At 44.1% G+C, this 22,617-nt stretch overlaps 1 protein-coding gene across 1 annotated transcript; it reads left to right on the top strand.

Annotated features, from left to right (window-relative positions):
* Nucleotides 1-200: 200 nt before the first annotated feature.
* MRPS18A (mitochondrial ribosomal protein S18A) lies at nucleotides 201-22,353 on the top strand. Its single transcript, XM_064445954.1, has 6 exons — nucleotides 201-357; nucleotides 506-537; nucleotides 4,014-4,118; nucleotides 11,125-11,248; nucleotides 12,073-12,139; nucleotides 21,605-22,353. Exons 1-6 carry the CDS (start codon nucleotides 258-260, stop codon nucleotides 21,747-21,749), a joined length of 573 nt encoding a protein of 190 aa, XP_064302024.1. The 5' UTR covers nucleotides 201-257; the 3' UTR covers nucleotides 21,750-22,353.
* Nucleotides 22,354-22,617: the final 264 nt, after the last annotated feature.

Raw genomic sequence — 22,617 nt, 5'->3', positions numbered from 1 at the left:
CCACCCCAAGCTGATACAAGTTAAAAAAACCCCAACAACAACAAAGCTTAAAACAAACAGACAAACAAAGGAAAAAATAAGGAAAACCTAGGCGGGGGGGGGGGGCGGGGGGGCAGATGCCGGTCAGGGTAATAACGGCCTCCCGCCTCCTCCTTCCCCTCAGGTGACAGGGGCGGGGGAGAGACGCGCATCAAAATGGCGGCGGCAGAGCCCGCCTTCCCGCCGGCGGAAGCGGTAGTGACGGTAGCGACAGCAAGATGGCAGCGCCCAGCCTGCTGCGCGCGGGCTTGAGGCGGTTGTTTACCGGGCTCTTCGGCAATGCTTGGGCCTCGCCGCCGGCCCGAGCCCTCCGGGAGGGTGAGTCCGGGGGATGCCCCGCGCCCCGTTGCCTCACCGCGGTCGGGAGAGATGATTGCGTTTGCTGTAATTCACCCTCTCCCCCCGAAAAGTACTGTTTCTTACAGGCTGAATGAGTCTCATTTTGTCCCCCCATCTCTCTTTGCAGTCGTGGAGGTGACTGAAGGCAACACGACCACAGTAAGTCCCTGCACCACTTTTCCTCAGTACCTACCCTTGCTGTCATTTCTCCCTCCTTCAGTCTCCCGTGGTGTGTGTCTGTCCGCGTCTGCCTCCCCACCCCCACTCCCCCCACCCCCCGCCCTAAAGGAAAAAAAACGAGCAAAAGGGTCGCCTTTCTTCCTGAAAGACATCCCAGGAGTGAAGGGAAGGCAAAGCCCAAGTAGGAATGTGTTGTGAGTGTAGGTAAACCGGATGGAGAGTTTGGCTGCCAAAGGTCAGGTTCATCACCCTGTTGATGGTAACGAGTGCTTCCAGTCTGAGCCACTCATGAGCACCAAACCCCTTGCCACACTTCTGGTAAAGTTGGAAGCCCTGACCAGAGGCATTTGGGTCCCAAAACACAAGAGGTAGTTCTCCAGATGCATTTGTTTCTTAAAGTAGTGACACTTGGAGTTGTCTTGAGCATAGGCAGGTGCAAAGGAGGCTTGCCCAATGGCTTCGTTGCTTTGCCCTGGGCCATCAACATGATGTGGCATCACAGGATGGCTCTGTGCCAGCTGCGTGCCACTCACATCACTTGCCTTTGATCTGTCTTGTGTTTGTTAATCACTCTGTGTGTCATAGTGACTGCAGGTGATACAAAGTTTGCATCTTGTAATGCATTTGGTAAGAAAAAGCTTTCAGTGAAAGGGGTGTCATCAAAGGAAGATCTTAAATACTAAAGGAAAACTGCTTTTGAAAATAAAACAAGTTTGAGATAACTGAAAAAGAAGAGCATCTTTTCAGCTATGGCTTAAGACAGGAAGGAAAAAGACTAAAGCAGTAGAATTAAAATTTTACGTAATTAACACCATCTGATCTGTTGCACTTTATCAAGAGAACCGTCATTTTTTTGAAGAAGCATTGAAATTATTGGGAGCAGGGGGCAAAGGAGATTGCATTATTCTGCTCACATTACATATGCCAGTAGCAATCTATGCTTTGGCTAGAGACAGGCAGCACAGATATTTTGACATGTGTAGACACAATGAGGAGAGTGGAGCAGGAATTATTTGGGAATAGCTAGAAGACAGTGTACTAAATGCTAATCTATATATACATAAATAATGAGGGGACAGACTTGAAACAGATAAAACCTAGTTGTTCATGCTTTTGAAAGTCTGAGATTCCATCTTGTCATATTTGTATTGGTGGACACTGTCATGTTTGAAACCTGAATGGAGCAGGTTATATATTTTAGATATATAATATCAAATAGAATATGGCAGTTAGCAAGATCTCCAAGACTGTCAACAAAAATAAGTTTAAGGTGTGACAATAGGTACGACAGAAATTCTCATGTCTTCAAGTGCCAGACTACTAATCTTTGCCTAGAGACCTGAAGAGAAGAGCTTGCAAGCATGCCCTGAAGCTGTTTTAACCAAAACAAGGCGGGAGTGTGCACACCAATACAACACACACAGTGGATTGCTGAACTTTGCACTCAGCCAGTTTCAAAGGGGATGTAATCCTAATACATTAACTGAGGCTTGAAGTAAAAGAAAAGGTATGCATTGCAGCAGCAGAGCCCTTCAGAAAAATAATTCTTCCTGGCCCATTGTAGAAAAATAAGGGACATCTGGATATTTCTACTGTATAATATTGTAGCATCAATCTAGGATCTGTCGGTGCCCCTAGATGAGGAAAATCTTGTAACAAATGGTATAAATTCACAAACTAAAGGGCTGATATGTTTCTCAGCATATCCTCTGGTTGCTCCGTTTCTCCTACTAACTCTTGTCAGTCTTTTCTGAATCCATCTTTGTATGCGTCCTTGCTTTTATCAGTATTGAAGGAAGCGTTTGACAGGAACTAGATGAACAAATCCCAGAGAAATCGTGATTTCATCAGCATACTAAGAATGTAGAGCCCCTGTATTCCCTCTGCGTTATTCTTCTGTTGGAGAACTGAGTGGGTTAACATTATGAAAGCCCTCAGTAGTTGGGGAGTAATTGCCAAAAACTGTACACTGAAGTTTATCTCAAGAAAAATTGATATTGACGCAGCATTCTGAATCTTTATTAATTTCCAAGAGGGAATTACAGTCAAAGTACAGCCTGAAGCCAGACTGGCAAGAATCAAGACTGCATACATTGGCTTCCCAGAAAATAACTTTACCAATTAATAGAAAGTTAGATACCAGCCTATATGTTATATTTATAGAGTTCTTTTTTTTTTTTGTTAAAATTGGCTGTTCTGCTTGTTGGGCGGAGGAATCTTACTTAAAAGTTTACAGTATTCTCTATTTTTGAGGTACTGAGAAGCTTGAAGTACAAATTACTTACCTGTTTCCTTTTTGTTATCACTAGACAAGAAAGACACATCCATGGTCTAAAATAGTTCTGACAGTTTGGCTGGATGCCAGTGTCCCATGCACACTTACAGAAAATGTCATGCTTTTCTCTTCCCAGGTTTTCAGGCACAGAACCTGATGGTTCAGTCTAAATCAGTCAGCTTTTTTTCTTAAAAGTAACATTGCATTCTACCCAGGATTTCTTTTTAAACTCTCTCATGCTTGTGCTATTTGAGGCTGTCAGTTGGTGTTCAAAAACTGGTTTTAATATTAATTTGACCAGAGGAAATTTCCAAAATATTTTGGAGGAAAAAATGGCATAGTTTTATTGTCCTTTTCTGTCCATTCAGCTGCAGTTCGAGATAGCTCTTGCTTCTATTCCTAAGTCCCCAAAAAAAAGATAAGTGCACAGACAGACTTTATATTCCTAACGTCTACAGTTAGAAAACATATTTCTCAATTTCTTCCCGTACACACCTTCTGCATCTCTTTACGCATTACTTTTGAGGAAACTTGAGTGTTAGATGTCACCACTTTGTAGTGTTATAGAAAAGATTATTAAAAGGAATTTTTCAGGGAATTAAACTGGATAAAATATTGGTGTGTTTAAAAAAAAAACACAAAACACCACAAAAACCACACGCATCCACCTCCTAAGAGTCCTTTCTTAAATTTAACTTTGAACTTTGGCTCAGAATTTTCCCTGTTAGTGATTTATAGTCTAGCAAGCCCCTGCATGTTTTGGTCCACAACATGCTTCTGCTAGTCTGTGGCGTTCTTGTACTCCCAGAAAAAAGTTTGTTAAAGGACCACTACAATTTCAAGGCATAGTGGCTCAAAGGAGTACTGCAATAGATGGAATTCAGGCAAATATGAGAACTTCACACTGACCGTGAACTAGTTTACTAAAACATAGACAAGAATTTACTAAATGGTTCTCTATGCCCCTTGGATTTGTTCTTTTCCCCATAGTCTGTGTATATCCAGAGTGCTTGGTATATCCTTATATAAGCAAGTTGAATAATGCAGATGCCGTTCCCCTTACATCTGCGCAGTGCTGGTCAACATGTTGTAGACTTGAGGAAAAGCATTCCTCAGGTCACAGGTGCAGGTAGAAGTCTAAACTATGCTTGATCATTATATCCTTTGAATTGTTTCCTAGATTGAAGGGAGAATTATAGAGGATACTGAAACACCAACTCCTCCCAACCCCTCTGGCCAGTGTCCCATCTGTCGCTGGAACCTGAAGCATAAGTACGATTATGTGGTAAGTTTAATGAAGGAGAGTTCCCCCATCCTCATAGCTAGATAAATACTGACGTCAGATCTATGTACTGCAAGACCTGCCCCTCTCATCTTTTGCTGAGTGTAGTAAAACGTTAACTCCATCTCTGCTTCTCTTGGGTGTAACAAGAGCTTCCTACATAGTAATTGTTTGCCTTGGCTGATGGTGTTCCTGGGGAAAAAGAAGGATGAGCTCATATCAAATAGGAGGTTTGGAGTTATACACATGGCCGTCTGATCTGAGGCGGCCACGTATCTCTTTTGTGCCCAGCTGCCTTTCAGCATTGCACTTCCAGGAGAATCAAAACTGGAATGCAACATTTGGTCAACTCAGTCAGGCCTGTTCTAACTCCAGAGAGGCCAAAGACTTGACTAGATCAGTTATATGTCTTCGAGCACTACAATTTCTTGTTGGGTTATTGTTGACTAAGGTAATAACAGTTTTATATAACTTTTAAAACTCTTGATGGGTTTGAAGGAGAGCGTACATGTTTACATCCCTTGCAACAGAAAAAATAGGTTTGATTCAAGCTTGGTGCTGGAAATGCTAATGAAGTTTATTAACTCTTGAGAGAATTACTAACACTAAATGTAGAATATGGGAGGGAAATCCTGCACTGCTTTAAAACAAAAGCACAACAGTCAAAAACACCTTAGAATAGGAAGTGTGAGATGGAAGATGCAGAATATAACTTTACAAGAGGTCATTCAAACACAGAGTTTAGAAGAGGACCAAGTGCCCCCTTGCAAGCTAAAAACCTAGTATTGGAATTAGAAGAGATGACGACCAGACAGGAACATGCTGTTACTAAGATAAGACAACAGAAAACTCAGAATAAGTTAATGTCAGTAGGATTAGGGCGAGAGAGATACAAATGCTTCTGGAGCAAAATAAATCTTTGTGAGAAAGAAAGTCCATTAATGAGAGAAGGGGACTGAAAGCTGCGTTTGCTGCAGAATGGCTAAGCTGCTTGCATGCAGTCCTAGCACACACACACAAAAAAGAAAAATCATGTTTTAATATCTAGGTAGTAATGGCAATCTTGCAAATGTAAAACAACAGGGAAAAAACAGGTACAGAAATAACTTAAGCATTTAATTAGGTACAGACCAGCAGGTCTGGATTGCACGTAGCCCCAGGATGGTAAGGGAATTAGCTAACAATTATATTACTTCACTTGCAGGATTTTCTTAAAGCATGAAAAAATCATAACGCATCACCAAATGGTTTGAAAGTAGCAGGTGAAATAATGAGTAGTTGAGAGAGGAAGGAGAATGATGCTGATGATTACTACTTGATAAATCAAACGTTGCAAATTCCAAGTCAAAATGGTATCAGCTAGGAGTAAAAACAAATGACCTGTTGGATAGGACTAATTATGACTCATTAATTATGAAGAACATGAATACAGAAATAGTGCCAGATTAAATACTTGCAATTACTCCAGGCAGGTGAAACAACAGATGTGAGATGTAAACAAAATACCAGTTCAGTGTCTATTAAAGCCTGTATTGCAGAAATTGTCTAGGCTATGAGCATTGTCTGTGATTTTGACTCGGGCTGTATGCAATATTAAACAGTAAAATAAGTTGGGGGAGGGACGTATTTAGTGTTCTCTGGTCTGGTTTCCCAACAGTCTGGGAAAGTTAAAAATACAATGAATTTGCAGATGATAATATATTAGGAGAAATGACAAATACCACTAAGGTATGGAACGTACTACATAACCAGATCATGTTTGGTATGTGTTGCCCATGTTTGAATACAGTGATTTCTTGCAACTCTTTTCTTTGTGGTTACTGAATAGTGTTGTGATCAAAACAGACCAATTACTTACACTGGAAAATACTTTCTTAAAGGTTAATATGGCTTTATGTGACTCTTAAATGCAAGGAGTCAATAGTATTTTTAAACTGGGTAGTTCTACAGATTCGCAGAAAGCATTCTGTGAGTCACACATTAACAGCTCCAGAGAAACTATAAACTGATGCTCAGGGATTAAACGAGCCATGGGAGTGGATTAAATCTTGGAAATTAATATGTAGGCTCACTTTCTGCTGTTGTCTGTGGTAGAAGACTCTGTTGCAAGTAGAGATAACAGTGCTATCAAGATCCAAAGAAGCAGTTTTAGACAATGTGATGCTGTGGAGCCTGACTTCCAGGATTAGAAGTAGGCTGTTGGTCCCAACAGACTATGTCAAGCATGAGTCTTAGGTGTGTTTGTAGAGTGAGCTAAGATTACAAGTTGTCTTTCACACTTCAGTTTGATTCTTAAAACCTGATTTCTATTAGTCAGTATGGAGGCAAGGGCAAACCAAATGTGAGGAGAGATCCTGCAGCCAGAGTCTTGAGAATCATTGCTGAGATCGTTCTTAGAAATTGTCATCCCAAGAGACAAACTATAGGAACATGTCAGTCCTCACTGTCATGTAGCTTTTGAATGCATATCCATCTTGCATATATATATATCCAGTACTCCTGCTGTAGAGCAGAGAACCTGGACAATAAGCTAAAGAGGGCAGTGTGAACTGGTATTTCAGAATTATAGAAGGTTCTCACCTCAGTATTTAGAAGCATTCCTTTGTGGGGCTGATGAGAACTAGGAGAAATTTCAGTTCTGGAGTACACCACCTCTTCTGCTTGAGTAAGTCCCTTATATGTTTGAATGCTTTGTACCAGTCATGGATTTTCAGGCTCTTAAATGTTAAGGTGAATAAAGTCTCCCTTTCTGCACAAAAGCATTCTCTGCTATTTTTCTTGGCTGCAGCAGTGATAAGTAGCAGAATCTTGACATGCTTAAATAATAAAGCGCAAGCATTTAACTCTGTGAGTAATTAAACAGTGGCACAGTTTACTCACTGGTGGTTAATTGTCCTAAAAGGCTGTAAATTGACAACAGCTATTTTTGTTAAAGATATAGCCTAGTTCATACAGCATAACCTATAATCTGTGCTTGGTAAGAGATCAGAATAGATGGATCACAGTGGTTCCTTTGAGATTGATAAACTGAGACCAGTCAGTTGCACAGAAGGGAAAGTGTGAGCTTTTTTGCTTGGGATGCTTGTAATTAGACTGAATGAGGTACTATGAAAAGGGAAGTGTTGCATTAGCCCCTGAGGGAGCTGAGTAATATGACCTCATAGGACTTCCCTTTTGTCATGTGCAACTAGCACAGTGTAAAGTAGCAGCATAATGAGTTACTTTGGCTGTCAGAGGACTGGGGGACCAATGTCTCCAAAGTTATTAATCAACTGAACAGGCATTGTGAGCACTAGCAGGTCATGATTCCAACCTGCCTCAGCTGTGGTGTGGAGGGCTGCAGTTGTCTTTGCCAGTTCAGTTGTTAGTCTCTGCCGAGGCTCAGGATAACAGAGCCTAAGGTATAAATTCCCACAGTTTGTGGTCTGTGTGTGTCTGTTCATTGAAACAGATCTCAGCTGATATTTTTTTTTCCCATATGCATTGGAGATAAAAAATTATTTTGGTCACTGCCAGGATGCAACCAGATTGAAACATGCAGTCCTGTTACAAAGTTCCTGGAGAATGGTGCACAGCTCACAGAAGTAAGGGAGAAAGGAAAAACTAGACTCTTGTATAACTGAAAATAATGGCTGGCAGACTTGGCTGAGACAGCCCAGTAGTAATTTGGCTACACAGATGGAACTCTTTGCAGTAAATGAAGGTTTTAATGACTCGCATGTAACCAGTCAAGGATCCTGATTTTCAGGATTAAATTTTCAATTTAATATCTGCAGATATTAAAAAGCAGAGATGCTTCTGGATTTTAGTTGCAAACCATTCACAAGAAGGTGCTGTATATAGTGTTTTGTGTAGCAAGTTTATCCAGCCCTTTTAGAGGTGAAGGCTAAACTTGTTTTTCATTTTCCCCCTTATCCATTTCATCCATAGTCTGAGTAAGCAGTAAATATATCATCTTGCTTTGGCAGCAATTAGGGGAAACCAAACTGCAAGCTTTGCCTATTAGCCCTAGATTAATTCAATCCAAGTTGTTTTCATCAAATACTGCAGATTACAGGGGTGGGAATCTGGGCCCAGCCTTGTGGGAGCTGTCCAGTGATTAAAGCAAATCTGTGGTTACAGGCTTGGCTGTTCGCTAGCACAAAATGTGAATTTCATGGAACATGACGGCACCATGAGAACTTGCCAGACATATTTTTTTTCTTTGACCGCTTCACATACTTGTTAGCTTCCCTCCACAGCTGCCTCAAAGTTGGCTGTACCTGTCTGCTTTCTCCCTGTGGTAAGATTCATCTGTGCGAATACTCTGGGAGAGGCACCTGGCCTGTTAGCTGTGGGGATCTTCAGAAATGGACAAACCTTCTGTTGATTGCGCAGCATTTTAAGCCAGACAGTGTAAGTTGGAGGTGCAGCAGCTCGGACATAGATGATTTCAGTTAAGAAATGACTGCCACACAAGGGTGTTGGTCAATTGGTGACGCTGTTGGTCAGAAATGATAACAGAGGATGGATTTCCTGATTATTTTTTTTTCCACAGGGAGAAAAAGACTATCGCCCTTTGCTTCTCACCTCCCCCTTTGAATGGAAACACTTGATAACAAGCTTGTGACTCCATGAGGTGTGGTGGTAATATGAAAAATCACTTGGACCACACACACCCTTCAGAAGAGCCTGTGGCCTACTTAGGCTTTCACGGCTGCGAAGACTGGAATAGAACTTGCCGACAGCTCCCTTTTTCCTCTTCCCCACAGAGTAATGCAGTAGGGTAGCAGAAAAGTGTAGAAAGTTTCTCTCTTTCTGGGTACATGGAGCTGAACATCCCCCCCTTCGCTTAGGGAAGTGATATGCTTGTGCTAAAAGGCAAATTGAGCTGTTGGTGATTCAGAGAACTGGATGGCTACAGAAGGGGAAAAAGGGGGATGGAGTCTTGCTCTAGTTTTCTGAATCCAATCCAGTGCATTTCAGGAGTGGCCGAAAGTCAATGCCCTTGGACTGCTTGGCTGGCCTCCATCCAGTTTCCACCAACGCAGCTGGCACCAACTGGTCCCCTGGTTACTATTCTCTTTGGCAAGGCCATGTGTTAGCTGGGCTGAGGACACTTTGCTTCCTTTTTAATCATAGAGGGCATCTCAGGAGCTTGCTGCTAGTTGCTCAGCTGTGCTTTTCTTGTTCTTTGGATACATCACCACTCTGTATGGTGGTTAAGTCATTTTCTATCAGCAAGAAGTTGCCTAACCTGCTGCGTTTTCAAAGGAACTGGATCTGAAAATCAGTCTGAACACGTTTATTGCAGCCAAGTGGAGGTAGAAAGGAAGCTAGAAAAGGAAGAGGGAAATTGTGTGTCATGATGATATTAGTGAGGGTGGGATTGAAGGTGGGAAGGGGGAAGGACAAAAACAAATCACAAAAACCCAAAACAAACAAAAAACCTCTAAATTTTGACTGCAGCGCTTGTAATGACTGATTCTGACAGATGATGTCATACCAGAAAGCCATACTGAATTCCAGTAGCCCACTTCAATGCTGAGCTGGTCTTGTGCAGTGGTGGTAGATGAATATTCATTTTATATCCACTTGTGATTGTTTGCTTTTGCAAGGGCAGTAAATGAAGCTAGGAATGCTCCAGGGAGCTTTTTGTAAAAGAGCAAAGAAAGGGGGATGGGAGCAGGTCTGCAAATCTGAACAACAGTCAGTCAGGGTCACACAATGTGAAATGCAACAAGCACTCTTTGTTCTTGCCTCCTGCCCTAGAACGGGTAGGGTTGTAAAGTGCTGACATACCTGGTTTGAATTCTCGCTCTGTCAGGGTGCTTGCTGGCAGGTTCCTTCCAGCCTGCAGGCAGCCTCCACATGGTCTGGCTACCTCAACTATGAACATGTTCAAAACAGTGGTGGTGAAGTAAACTCAAGTAACAAGTCTATCAACAGATGGGGGGTAAAAAACAAGCACAGAGTTTCCAGAGGCCCTTTGGGCCAACTTATGATGATGTCAGCATGTCAAGAGGACCTGCCTATATTGGCCTGAGGGATACATTTGCCATGGTGCTGTGTGCGAATGGAGAGCGCATATCTAAATACTGGGCTGTTGTACTGTGTAAAGTTAATGGGACACTCATGCAACAGCTCTTTCTGCTGTGTTTAAAAATCTATCATCCCAGCTCTATGATACTGTCTAATCCTAAAGATCCCTTTAATTTTGTTTTCATTAAAAGTGTTTTAACACTTCTAGAGTTCTTAATTGGAAAGGTCAACAGCAGTGTAATCTAAATGATTCTTGAATCACAGACAAACCCTCGGTGTGCTCTGAGTGCTCCATCCATCCAGCATGGCTCTAACAGCCCCACCTCATACAGACACAGTCGAAGGACTGAAGGCAGCAATTTATCCTATTAGGTCGTTCTCATCAGCACATGTTCTTTTCTTACAAAAAGCTTCTTCGTGCAAGATCTTGGACCATTTCCCTGCTCTCCACCCCTCCAGAGAGACATGAGGGAAGCTCCACCATGGGAAACTGAATAAAAGTTTCAGGAGTAGATAGCAGAGAACAATCCTGCACTGAGGGAACAAGGAGGGGGCCAGAGGTGATCTAACATATCTGTGACCTTTAGGATAGCAGCTGTGATGGCATTTTGAGTTGTGTAAACACTATCCATCTGTAGGTCTTGTGTAACTGTGCCTGAGTACCTAGGACACATTATCTTAGCTAGAATCTTGGAGCAAGCAACAGTGAAGTAGCAGAGATTGCAACTGACATCATGTGTTTACACTAGTGAAGTCAGGGGAAGACTCAGACCATCTGAGTGACCTTATTGAGCTAAGCTGGCAGGCAGAGTGACAGCAAGAAAAAGCCACTTGTCAGGCAGCAGCCAAAATGCACAGGAAGGAATCATTGCTTTGTTCTGCTTTGTTTTGAGTTATGTACGCAGCACGAGGGGCAGCCCAACACCTAAGAATCACTGCAGTTAAAGTAGCTGTAGCATTGATGGTTTTGCACCTCTCTCGCTCTCAGGATGTCTTGCTGCTGAGTCAGTTTATCCGTTCTGATGGAGGGATGCTGCCCCGAAGGATCACAGGCCTCTGTTTGGAGGAGCACAAGAAGATTGCTGTCTGTGTGCAGATGGCTCACCGTGCAGGTACCTAGCCTCCTCCTGAAACAGCCCCTTACTGTGGGGTACCCATAGAACCCCTTGAGAGGCGTCTCCCACCTAATTGGTATAGCTCAGTGAGATGTCAATTGTCCAGTCACCCAACAAACTCATTATGGTCCAAGTGCTGGGACAGGATAAATGGACCAGAGACTACTTGTACTGCTTTCTATATGTCTTGGCTCCTGCCTTGGCAGCAGACATTTATTCCTGTAGATGAGTCTACTGTTGCATAAAGATCTGGGAAGTGGCTCAGTCTCAAGTAACTAAAGATTAAATACCAGCTCCTGAAAGCACTCGATTGAGTGTAAGCTTGACCTACGCCATTACTAACATGCACCTACCTACCATCTGGCATGTGAAGACTTTTTTGCTTTAAGCTGGGAGTGGGACACAGGTTGAGACAGTCAGAGTAGTGTGCTGATCTTTATGCCTGGTACCTGAGTTGCATCCAGGTTAAATGGACTGAGAATTTTAATAGTCAGATTTTTCATCACAGAGATGGAATCTGATTGGACATCAGTGCCCTATGTCCTCCCTTAAAGCCTCTTCAGTGAACCCAAGTGGCTGTATCTTTGGTGTGTATTTCCTCTCTATACCCAGCAGAACCTCCTAGCTTCTCTTCGGCTGAAGTGCAGGTTCAGCAATGACTAAAGATAAAATACCCTTTCTACTGTACTTGAGTTTTTGCTGTGTTGTCCCAGTGTAGGGATCTGGGTTGTCTGGCTTACAAGGTGTAACGTAACTTCTGGAAGCTGTAGAGGCAAGGAGGCACTGCAAAATATTCTCATGCCTTTCTTTTTCTGTTTCAGGTTTGTTGCCAAACCATAGGCCTCCACTTCCTGAAGGGCATATTCCCAAGAAACCCAAGCTCAACAGGTGAATAGTCTTGTCTTTCCACATGTCTTGTTTTTTTTTTTTTTTCCCCAGTAATACGTTGGAAGAGGAAAAGCGGTTCCTCATAACTGGGTAAAACCTGCCTCAGGCAACAGAGGTCATAAAGAGTACTCATAGCATTTCAGAGAAGGAAGGTCTGTCACAATTATCTCTTGTCAGTCTTTTAAGGACAAACTACATCTCTTTCGAACCATTTATCCACACAGGATTAAAACTGCCACGTTAAGAGTCTGCCCTTCCTTCCTCAGCTGCACTCGCCTCCTCGTAACTAACACTCAGTCACAGGAGGATGCTGCAGAGATGGAGTCACAGCATCACAGAGTAGTTGAGGTTGGAAGGGCCCTCTGGAGATCATATTGTTCAAGTGACCTGCTCAAGCAGAGTCACCTAGAGCAGGTTACCCAGGACGATGTTCAGTTAGGTTTTGAATATCTCCAAATATGGACCTTCCACAGTTTCTCTGGCCATCTTGTTCCAGAGAACCACCCTCACGGTAAGACAGTGTTTTCTTACGTTCAGACAGAATTTCTTGTGTTTCAATTTGTGACCATTGCCTCTTGTCCTGTCACTGAGCACCACTGGGAGGAAGACAGAGCCAGCTTCTTTACTCCTTCCTTTCAGATATTTGTAAACATTGGTAAGACCTCCCTGAGCCTTCTTTTCTCCAGGCTGAGCAGTCCCTTCTCTCTTAGCCTTTCGGTGCCTGGCCCTCAACAGCAGGAGGGTGCCCAGGAATCCCAGCAGCAAGTGGGGGGTCTAAGCAGCCAGCAAGGGCCCATCACAAGCCTTGTTCCCCTCTGTGCCATCCCCGTTTCCCCCAGTCAGCGATTTGCCCTCCACCTGCCCTTCCTGTGCAACAGGCTCTCTTCCCCCTCCCCAGCCTGAATGGCCCCTGGCCTCTGGTGGGCAAAGGGAAAGCCTACGGCCGCCTGCTCTGCTGGGCACTGGGAGGTGCTAATCCCTTGTTTATGACCTCACACTCTGTTTCCATGGGGATGTCAGAGCAGTTTATGAACCTCGCATTAGCAAGCTGTGGGGTTACCAGAGGCCATGGGGCTGTTGCTGGGAGAGCTTAGGCTGCAGGGATGGCGGTAGCCAGAGACTCCTGCATTTCAGGTCTGGCTCTCTGCAGTAGAGATTTGAGGCAAGCTCTTGGAAATGTCCCATGGATACTGGCAGGCTGCACACTGGATATCAGTGAGGATCAAATTAGAGGACTCTACATTTGATGCAGCCTTGTAACCATCAGATACCTCAACTCTGAAAACTTCTTTCCTGTGTCTTACAAGTCTTTGGGATTCTTCAGTAGCTGTGTGTGTCTAGCAGCTGTGGGGTGAAGCACATTATCTAGTTAGCACTCACATAGCAACCCTGCATAGCAGGTTGAGACAGAAATGGTAAATCCTGAATCTTGCTGGAATCACACCAGATCTAATGCCTCGACTCTTATAAATTGTTTCATAGACTTTCAGTGAGAACAAAAACCAGATACCTCTGGATATGTTCTACATGCAAGTAGGTATGCTATACCTCTAAAATTAAGATATTTGAATTGGAGATTAATATCCAAGCTCTCCATATTGCAATGTTAGTCCCTCCCTACACCACCCTTGTTTTTTTTCCTTACATCAAGGGAATGTAGCAAGCAGGGTAGAAGCAGAGTTTAGAAGAAGAGAGCAGAGCTGTTGCTGAGGAGATGGAACAGCATTGAAATAGGCAGGCTTTGGGGTCTGGATGGAGATAAGACAATGGGATCAAGAAATCAGATTGAAAGTTTTGGTGGTGGGGCTGGAACTAAATAAGTGAATCCCAGAGCCAGGATATACTGCAGGGGTACTTGGGGAGTGCTCCCTTGGTCCCTCACAAGATTGTCTTCTCAGCCTGCTGGAAGGGGAAAGCCCTGTGTGTTGGAGCTTTGTGAAATCTTGGCCATTGCGGTTCTGTGAGAGTTTTGACTGTGCATACCCCCACCTATGCTTCCCACATTGCTCTCTGAAACAGTAGCTGGCACCACATAAGGCAGGAGATATAAATTGCTTCCTTCCTCTAGCCTGAAGGGTACCCACATGCTGAAGACATTCAGCCAGTACTTATTTTGGGAATGAAGCTGGAGCTCTTATCAAATGTTTCCCACATAAATGACGTGTCCAAGCTTATGTTGTCTCTGCCTTTGTACTTGTTTCTAAAGCTTTCTATAAGTCCAAAGTAACTTGGGAAGCATTCAACCAGTGGTGCTGTGAAATGCAAGTCAGCCAGCAGGGGAGGACGGGGCAGAACTGGGCTGGGACTTCTGAGTGGAAAAAGTGGCCTTGTTTAGTACCACGAGAATGTGACCAGGTCATCCTCTAATCCTGTCTGGTATAATATCAGGGCACCTAAATTAGCTTGTCATTCCACTGTTTGTGTCTGCTGGGTGTTTAAGTGTCTATCCATGAAGGGATAAACAGGATGTACAGAGAGCCAGTCATAGCAGGCAGTACATTGCACAGTTAAGTGAGGTATTTTCTAAATCTCCGAGCTTCAGCTCTTCTTGAGATCACAGTATTGGCTGCTCTAGTTGTCTTCACTTCCCTGCTTAAATGAGAGGTAAGAGTGCCTTTTTGTGCTGCTGCTGTAGCCCTGGGAATGCCAATGGGCAAAACTGAGGTGTCCCATAATATGCCTGGGCCCCTTATTAAAGCTCTTCCAGGACAGGAACACAGGTAATGTACATTCCCTAACATTGGTTTAAGCAGCCCTTGTGCTCTCCAGCTCTGCCTGCAGTGATGGCTTTTTCCATGCTCCACCTGTGGGTCTACTCTGAGTGTGGTGTTGAAATACGCTGTTATGCACCCCATCCCCTCCAAAATAACCCTCACCAGCCACATTTCAGGAGCAGACTGAAGGGCCCATGTTGTAGATGCTGGAGCATTGCCACCAATTGTAGAATTGCCACCAGCTGCTTGAGGGACCCTTAACCTAATCTGTGAAGGAACCAGGGATCCTGGCACAGCTTTGCTGTGTACTGGTGCTTGCAAAGGTGAGAAAGGCGTCACTTGCTTGGCCCTGTAGCAGTCTGGTCCTCCTTGGTCAAAAGAAGGTAGTCGTGGAGACAAGCCAGCGAACAGAAACAGAGACAAACTTGTGTCCGGGCTGCAAACTGAGACGGATAGTTCTTACAGGTGGGCTAGTAGTATCCAGTATACTGAGAACTTAGTCCATTCCCAGTCAGATGTCCTCTGTTCCTGCTGTCTCTCCCCCTCTCTAATCTGCACTTACCCTTGCCATCAGGAGCTTGCATTGCACATGGAAAAATCATTAGCATACAGAAGACACAGTTCCTGCTACACTGTTCTAAAATAGGAAGGTCCAAGATGAAAAGAATAGACAGAGCACCATAGAGGTGTACTGAGTTTGTCTCAATGCTATGACAATAAGATTTGCTCTGCTGTGGGACAGCATTTCTCTCAGTCTCATCTGTACTTTTGTATGCTCACCCCTTCTGCCCTGAAATTCCTCTCATTGCCCCCCTGTAAGCAGTGTGTTGTCTAACACTTCACTCTGAATTGAGAAATCTTTCACTTTTTTAAGAGGGACTTCTGAGAAGTCACTGTCCACTCCAGATGTTACCCCACATACTTCTATGAGAATTCCTACCATCTGGGGACAGAAAATCTTACATTGAGCTGAAGAATGATTTGCAGATGGTAGAGTTCTTGACATTAGACTACACTATCAGCTGCTGGAATGACAGGACCAAAATGAACACCTAAGATAAATTTAGGGACTAATTCTACTCACACCACCTGAGACTGAAGGAGATTCATTGTGGGGAGTGTAACAAAGTGGGAGTCAGAGCCCAGTACCCCTATCATAATATAGACCTGAGCATTCACTTCCTGCATGTAGGCTCTGTGGATGTTCTATAGACTCAGAGCAGCAACCCCTGCCTGGCAGAAGTCTGGCAGATTACTTCATTTGGATGAGCAATCCCTTTCATTTCTCTCCAGTCTTGCAAAGTTCTGGTTGATGCTCCCTTTGGCCAGGCATCTTCCAGGCTTGTGTCCGTATTTTTGAGAGCAGCTTCATCTGCTGCTGAAAGAGGGACAAAACCAGCCTGATGAAAAACTGCTTTGTTTCTGCTCTTGGCCCCTGAGATGACGTACAGGCCAGCTGCATGGGAGGAGCTCTAGCTCCTGGGCAAAGGTGCCAAGGAAGTACATAAAGAAGGGCTGAGGAGCTGTGTTAATGTGTACTTTTGAGAGCACCAGAAAAGCTGCTCCTCAGCTTTTCCTTGGCTGCACTTGTGGCTATCTTGGCTTATTGTCATGGTCACCCTGTTTAAAGTGAGCCTGCTTTGAATACAAAGTGTGTGGTGTGCGCTAGGTGTATCACCTAGCTGAGACTGAGATTTAACATGCCACCGTATGGAACTATGGTAAAACAAGACAGTTTGCCAAAAGGTCAGGGGTGCTGCCCTGCTGTTGATCTGGTGGTGTGAAGTGTGGATTTATTATGCAGAATGCCTCTGCCTGCTCTGCCTTTCCAGAAGGCATTCTTCTGGTCCTTACTCAATGATGTTTTCCAAAAAGCAGAATCCCCGCTCTATTTTCTGAAGTGGTTTTATTGTCTCCATTGTATGAACTTTGGACATTCCCTCCTACATGCCCCAGAGTTCTCTGCAGAGAGGTAAGAATTTCCCTGCTTTGCACTGGGTCACTTAGCAGCTGGCCTCCCTCTAACCCACCCCATCTCCTGATCCTGTTTCTGCTGCTGGAGTGCAAGAGGAAGAGCAGAATGCTTTGGGAAGTAGTGGCCTGCAGGTCCTGCCTTGTTCTTGATCATCCAGCTGTCTAGCTCAGTATGAGCTCACCCATCCAGGATGTAATTTAACGTCGAGGAAGAGATTGGGAACTGCAAAAGGTGTAACATGAAAGTGAAATGCCAGTTTGAGCCAAGTTGTGTGGTCCTTGGGTGGTGGGAGATGTGTGAGAACACCTTGTGATCAGTATTCAACTGGGGAGTGTTCCACAGGTCTCTCCCCTACCCCCTGCAGTTGGGGTAGGGACTTGGACTTTAGTTCTTTGTCTTTTTGCTTTCTGCCTGATTTATTTAATGACAGTGATAGCTCATGGATGTTATCACTTGACTGCTTTACTAGCTATGGGTGCTTTTGAAGAAATAGAGCCATTGGAGTACTTATATCATCCATAAACTCTCGAGTGTACCATCTTCCCCTCTCTTCTGTATCATTTGCCTGCAGAACTTGGACATGGAAAACCAATGAAGTTCACCCCATGTCAATGCAGAATTACTCCCTATGGTTTGTTTTCTCATGTTTGGCCCAGTCTGGGGCTTTTGCTGCTTCCAAGGGATGAGTCCACAAGCAAAATTGTCTTGCAGCCAAGGATTGTTCCTTCATCCTCAGCCTGAATTCTCCTTTTCATAACTTCCTGCTGTTATTTCTGCATCCATTAGTGCTCCAGCCTGGCATGTTCCAGTGAAGTGCTACAGAAACAAAATATTTTCACTAGCCCATGAGGCCAAGCAAGTTCTCAGGGATTGCACCAACACTGTGCAGAGTGACAGACTGTTCTCGTATTCCAGATCCATGTGTGCGCAGGCCACCACACACCAGAATCATTTGGGAAACAGTCAAGTACAGCTGCAGGTCAAACTTCTATCCTTGCTTTCAGGAATGGAAACCTGAATAGCTCAGCAGTTTTCTTTCCAGCGTGGAAGTTGTCGCATGGCTAGCGTGGACTAACACTCTATCCAGAACAGTCACTGAGTTCAGGCCAGCATCTAGGTGCTCTCCTAATGTAGCACTCATTTTCTTCTGGCAGGTCCAAAATATTGGTTAAAGCACAACACTGTGAAGTTTGTTCCTTTTCCAAAAGGACTAAGGGATGTCACAGAGTCCCTGAGTCTGGGCTGTGTCAGCAACAGGTGCTGTAGATTATGGAGTACTTGATTATGAGTGCTCAGCTGCCACTACATTTCCAGCTTCCTACTGGAAGAACAGAACTTGGCACAGATAATATCCAAGTCAGTCCCTCCTCTGTCACCTGAACTGAAGAAGTTGCTATGTGTTAGGAAAGAGGCAGGTTCCGTATGAACTCCTCATGAATTACAAAGTTCTCAGGCTCTGTGGACACCTCTTGTCCCTGGGAGCAGAATCTGGTTTCACTGCTATCAGCATTTCACTCCAGCAGCATGTGGTTTCTCTCATCTGCATGGAAACTGTGCTGTGCATAGCCTGTGGATTCAAAAGCAAAGAGCCAGAGTGGCTGCAGGTGAGCAAAGCCAAGAGATGTCATGGGAAGGGATGTGGCAGGGAGGACGCAGCCTTGCCAGCACTTTGATCGAGTGCTTCCTGCAGTCTGTAGCCCTCTGCCTTCTGCTCTTAATCCAAACAAAAGCCAGATTGAAAGAGTTCAGTGAGGGTTCAGAAGTTCAGCCTTGAACTGCACCAACATGGCCTTTGCTCGGGCTGCGTGCAGGACTGCAGTTGCCCCATGGGTAGGTCGTTTCCTGTACCCAGCACATGGAAGCCCTGTGCACCTGCTTCTAGGTGTTATGTGGCAGCCTCTGACTGGGAAGGCTTTGGGGCCCTCCTGTTCACTGAGTAAAATCCATGGAAAGAGACTTCCACATGCCACGGAGATTTTAGGCTATTGCCATGACTGCAGGTAACTAACCACAGTTGTTTCCATCCTGTCTGTATCTTGCCTTTTCCCATCAGGGAAATCCCACCAGGATTCCCATCATGCTTTATCCAAACTACTGATTTGTGCAGCTGGAGCCTAGGGATTCTGGTTGTTGACCAGGATCCTACTGTACTTCCAGGGGCATGCAGAGCCCCAAGGTGAGTTGCCAGTCCCCAAGATTGGCAGTTCTGTCCCCCTTTGTCCAGAGTGAGAGCTCTGCATGCTGAGATAACAGGATAGGAGACTGGACCAGCTGTACTTGGCATCCACATGGAGGCTCTGTCCTGACAACCCTCTGCTGGTTGAGAAAATTCAGACCATCTGCCAGTGTGTGTAGGTTATTGTAAAAACTCCCAAGACAAAGCTTGTGGTTGGATACAATGGGAAGCTGGGTGACTTGGCTAGAAAAAGGGGTATGCTACCTTACATGGACAACAGAGTTTGCAGAAAAGTCCTGTGTGCTGGTCTTTGAAGCTCTCATATGTGAGTTTCGTGGGTTGTTTTTACTGTCAGGAAGAAAAAAGTCAGTCTGTGAAACAGTAGGAACTGGGCTTAGTCAAAGAGGAAAAGGAACTTTGTAGACTGACTGCTCTCAGCCATCAGCCTTTTGCCACTGCTGAATCAAGGTAAAGGAAAAAAAAAAGGCAGCAAACAAAATAGGACAAGTTTGAGTTTGGGACAAAGCAAGTATTAAAAGCGCTAAAAGCAAATGTGCTCCAGGAAGGGAAAGCATCCAAATGTCTGTTTCAGCTAACAATGAAAAGCCGCAGCCTGCAGTCCCCAAAGGAAGCCAAAAGCCTGGACCAGAGGGTTGGATTAGACCTGCTCAAAAGAGAAATAACAAAAGCTTTAAAATCAGGCCATTACTAAATCCTCCTTCCTATGCAGAATTGGGGTGTGCACTTCCACCCCCCACATAGAAACAGGGATTTCTTAAAAAGCCACTGTCTCTCTAAACCTGCACACAGTGTTGATGTGTATCTCACATTCACACATTCACTTCTCCCCCAGTGAAATCATTTATTATCAAGGGAGCACTTTCCCGTAAGCATGTGGACACATGATCAGAACTGCACTTGGCACACTGATGCATTAAAACAATTTGGGATTTTTTCCTCCACTCCAAGTGCAGCAGTATCAAAACTTGTGCTATAGACCTCATCCTGCAGCAAGGGGAATGTGAAAAGAACCTGACCCCATGTGCCCATCAGATACCTCTATTTCTCCCAAAGGAGCTGCCTTTCCATAGTTCTTTGCCAGATTCCAAACTGGGGACCTGTGTTTGGGCTCTCTGATCTCCTTTTGCATGTGAAATTAGAGACAGGAGAGTCTTTCCTACTTCCTGTTCTGATGTTGTGGAAGGGATTCCACTAATGCACTAGCATAATATTAAAGGTCAAAAGGGACTAATTTAATGCATGCATAGAACAAGTGGCTGGATCTTGCTCTACACCATCTCTGAAATTCATCCTCCTGTTGCTTCTAGGTGTTTTAACTGTCATAAACTTCTCAAAGAAAAAGCAAAGCATTTTGGAAGTGGCTTCATTTCAGAGGCAGGAACTTGCAAATGCGATTTATTTTTCAGTCTGTTCTTTGGGATTGCTGAGGAAGAGTGCTAGGAAAATGGGCTGATATTATACAGCCTGTAGCTGCCTGGCATAGCAAGCTTTCTTTGTAGTTCTCAGGAATGTGCCAAATGCCTTCAAACAAATGCATTACGTGGTCTCTGTCCAAAGTTCTTAATATCTCAGATTTGCAATATGCAAATAAAAGGTAACAAAGCTGTTTGGGGAGAGGATGACTGATTGAGGTTACATTAAGACCATGGGATTGCTCAACAGAGGCATGCAAACATCGCTGGACAAAGTTTATCAGTCTGTTCCAAATTCTAATTTGTTGGAGCACTGTTTGTGCAGATTATGCTAGGGTTTTACTTTGAATCTTTATTGTCTGAAAAGACTCCTCTTTCTCTAAGGACCTCTATTCCCCTCTTTACTGGTAGCAAAAGATTTAAAGCCTAACAAAACTCCAGGCCACCCAGCCACAGCGTAAGATTTCCAGTAACTGATTCTAGATCTAAAATCCCCTGCCTGTTTGCAAAGCCAAACCTAAAACTTCAAATGGTCAAAAGCAGAGGATATTTGCTGGACATTGCTTTTCACAGAGATTTGTGGTTGTGATGATAATTCCATTCTAGTACCTCGTACATTGTAGGTTCTGACTTCCTGCACCAGCAAGCTGCAGTAGTATTGTACAGAGAATGCTAAAGCAAATTGGGACATATGAAAATACAAGACTAGGCCAGAAACCCATCCCATGCAGAAAAAGTAACTGATTATCCTCTGAAAGTAAACAAATCCCTCTTTAGAGGCTTTATTTTTCACAGAGTTCAGCCTTTGTAATTAGTTTACCTTACTGAGGCCAGCTGTTGAAATAGCACCTCCTATAGAGGCTGGATGCATTCAGTCTTGGATTTAGTTGCAATGAAGGGATTGGGCACTCCAGTTTAGCTACAGGTGGACAACTTGCCAGCAGCCTGGAGACTACACCTGATTTGTTTTGTGCTGAGTACAGAGGAGCAGCTTAGAAGTTCCAAAACAAATATAAATGCCTTTCCAATAGTCCCTTCTCTCACGGTTACTCCTTTAATAAACAGGCATGTGGGGAGGCAAAGACTACAGTGCCTGGTCCTGCGTCAGCTGGAACCCTTTCTCAGTGATCAGTCTCAAACTGAAATGCGGTTGTGTTGTTTTGACAGGTATCTGACCCGCTGGTCTGTCAGATCTGCAAAGCCCATCTGGAGGAGGGGCCCCAAGTGGTGCAAAATACCCATGCCAGTCGGACATCCTTTGCTGAAGGATAATGTCAAATATACACACAAGCCTCTCTGTTTAAACCACTAGTGGCCAGAACTGGCACAGTCACTAAGCACAGGTGTTTTCCACTGTTCTGCTCTTTTTTGCAAGTTTGTCAGTAACGCCAATTTTCTTATTCCAAAACTGTCGTTAGTACTCTGTTGTCTCCAATGAGTGAGCTATGATCTGCTCCTCCAGGAGAACACAAGATTCAGCAAAGCAAAGTTCAATGTGGAGAATGATTTGGAGAAAGCAGGGGGCAAAGACTTTTACCTCAAAGCCAGAAAGGATCTGAAGGCTTTTGTTTCATCACAGTCCATGACTGGGTTTGGAAAAGGATGTTTCCTTCTTTTTCAGTAAATGGTGATTCCCCATTAATGTGTGTTTCAACTCAGATTTGCCTCATTTGCGCTTTTGTACTTGTGATACTGATGGAAGAAAAAGACTCGTGCAGCACAGCGTTTCCTTGGCAGTAACAAAAATTGTTAATGACTACTAAGGTTAATTTTTTTTATAATCTGTAGTATGCATAATTTGCAGCAGAACACCTGTGGCAGTGGCAGACAGGCGTGCGACTTACATGTCGCCTTAAGGATTCCTGGTTTGTGCTTCACTCCTGGATCTAGCAAATACAGAATGTTGACATCCTTGATGACTTGGCCTGTTTTTTCCCTTTGCAAATAAATTTACCATAATGTATTTGCTATAATGTATTCCGTGTTAGTGATATGGCTGCTTCCTGGGATAGTTTGGGGCTGATATACCATAATTTTCCGTCCTATAACTAATAGGTGGCACCATTTCTCTCCACACCATACAGTACACGTATGCACCTTCTACCTACTGACCACTGCTACTTGAGGAGTACTACTTATGGGCCTGGTATGAAAAGCTCATTAAATTTATCAGGGTCATT

The sequence above is a fragment of the Phalacrocorax carbo genome, chromosome 3 (assembly GCF_963921805.1).
Source record: "Phalacrocorax carbo chromosome 3, bPhaCar2.1, whole genome shotgun sequence".
Lineage (NCBI taxonomy): Eukaryota > Metazoa > Chordata > Aves > Suliformes > Phalacrocoracidae > Phalacrocorax > Phalacrocorax carbo.
This window is presented reverse-complemented; position numbering and strand designations above follow the sequence as displayed.

What these genes read in the sequence shown, in the direction of transcription:
- MRPS18A (XM_064445954.1), top strand. Translation starts at nt 258, where the DNA reads ATGGCAGCGCCCAGCCTGCTGCGCGCGGGCTTGAGGCGGTTGTTTACC. An exon ending in CTGAAGGCAACACGACCACA is followed by an intron (nt 538 to 4,013) that starts GTAAGTCCCTGC and finishes ATTGTTTCCTAG; the next exon opens with ATTGAAGGGAGAATTATAGA. An exon ending in AAGAAACCCAAGCTCAACAG is followed by an intron (nt 12,140 to 21,604) that starts GTGAATAGTCTT and finishes TTGTTTTGACAG; the next exon opens with GTATCTGACCCGCTGGTCTG.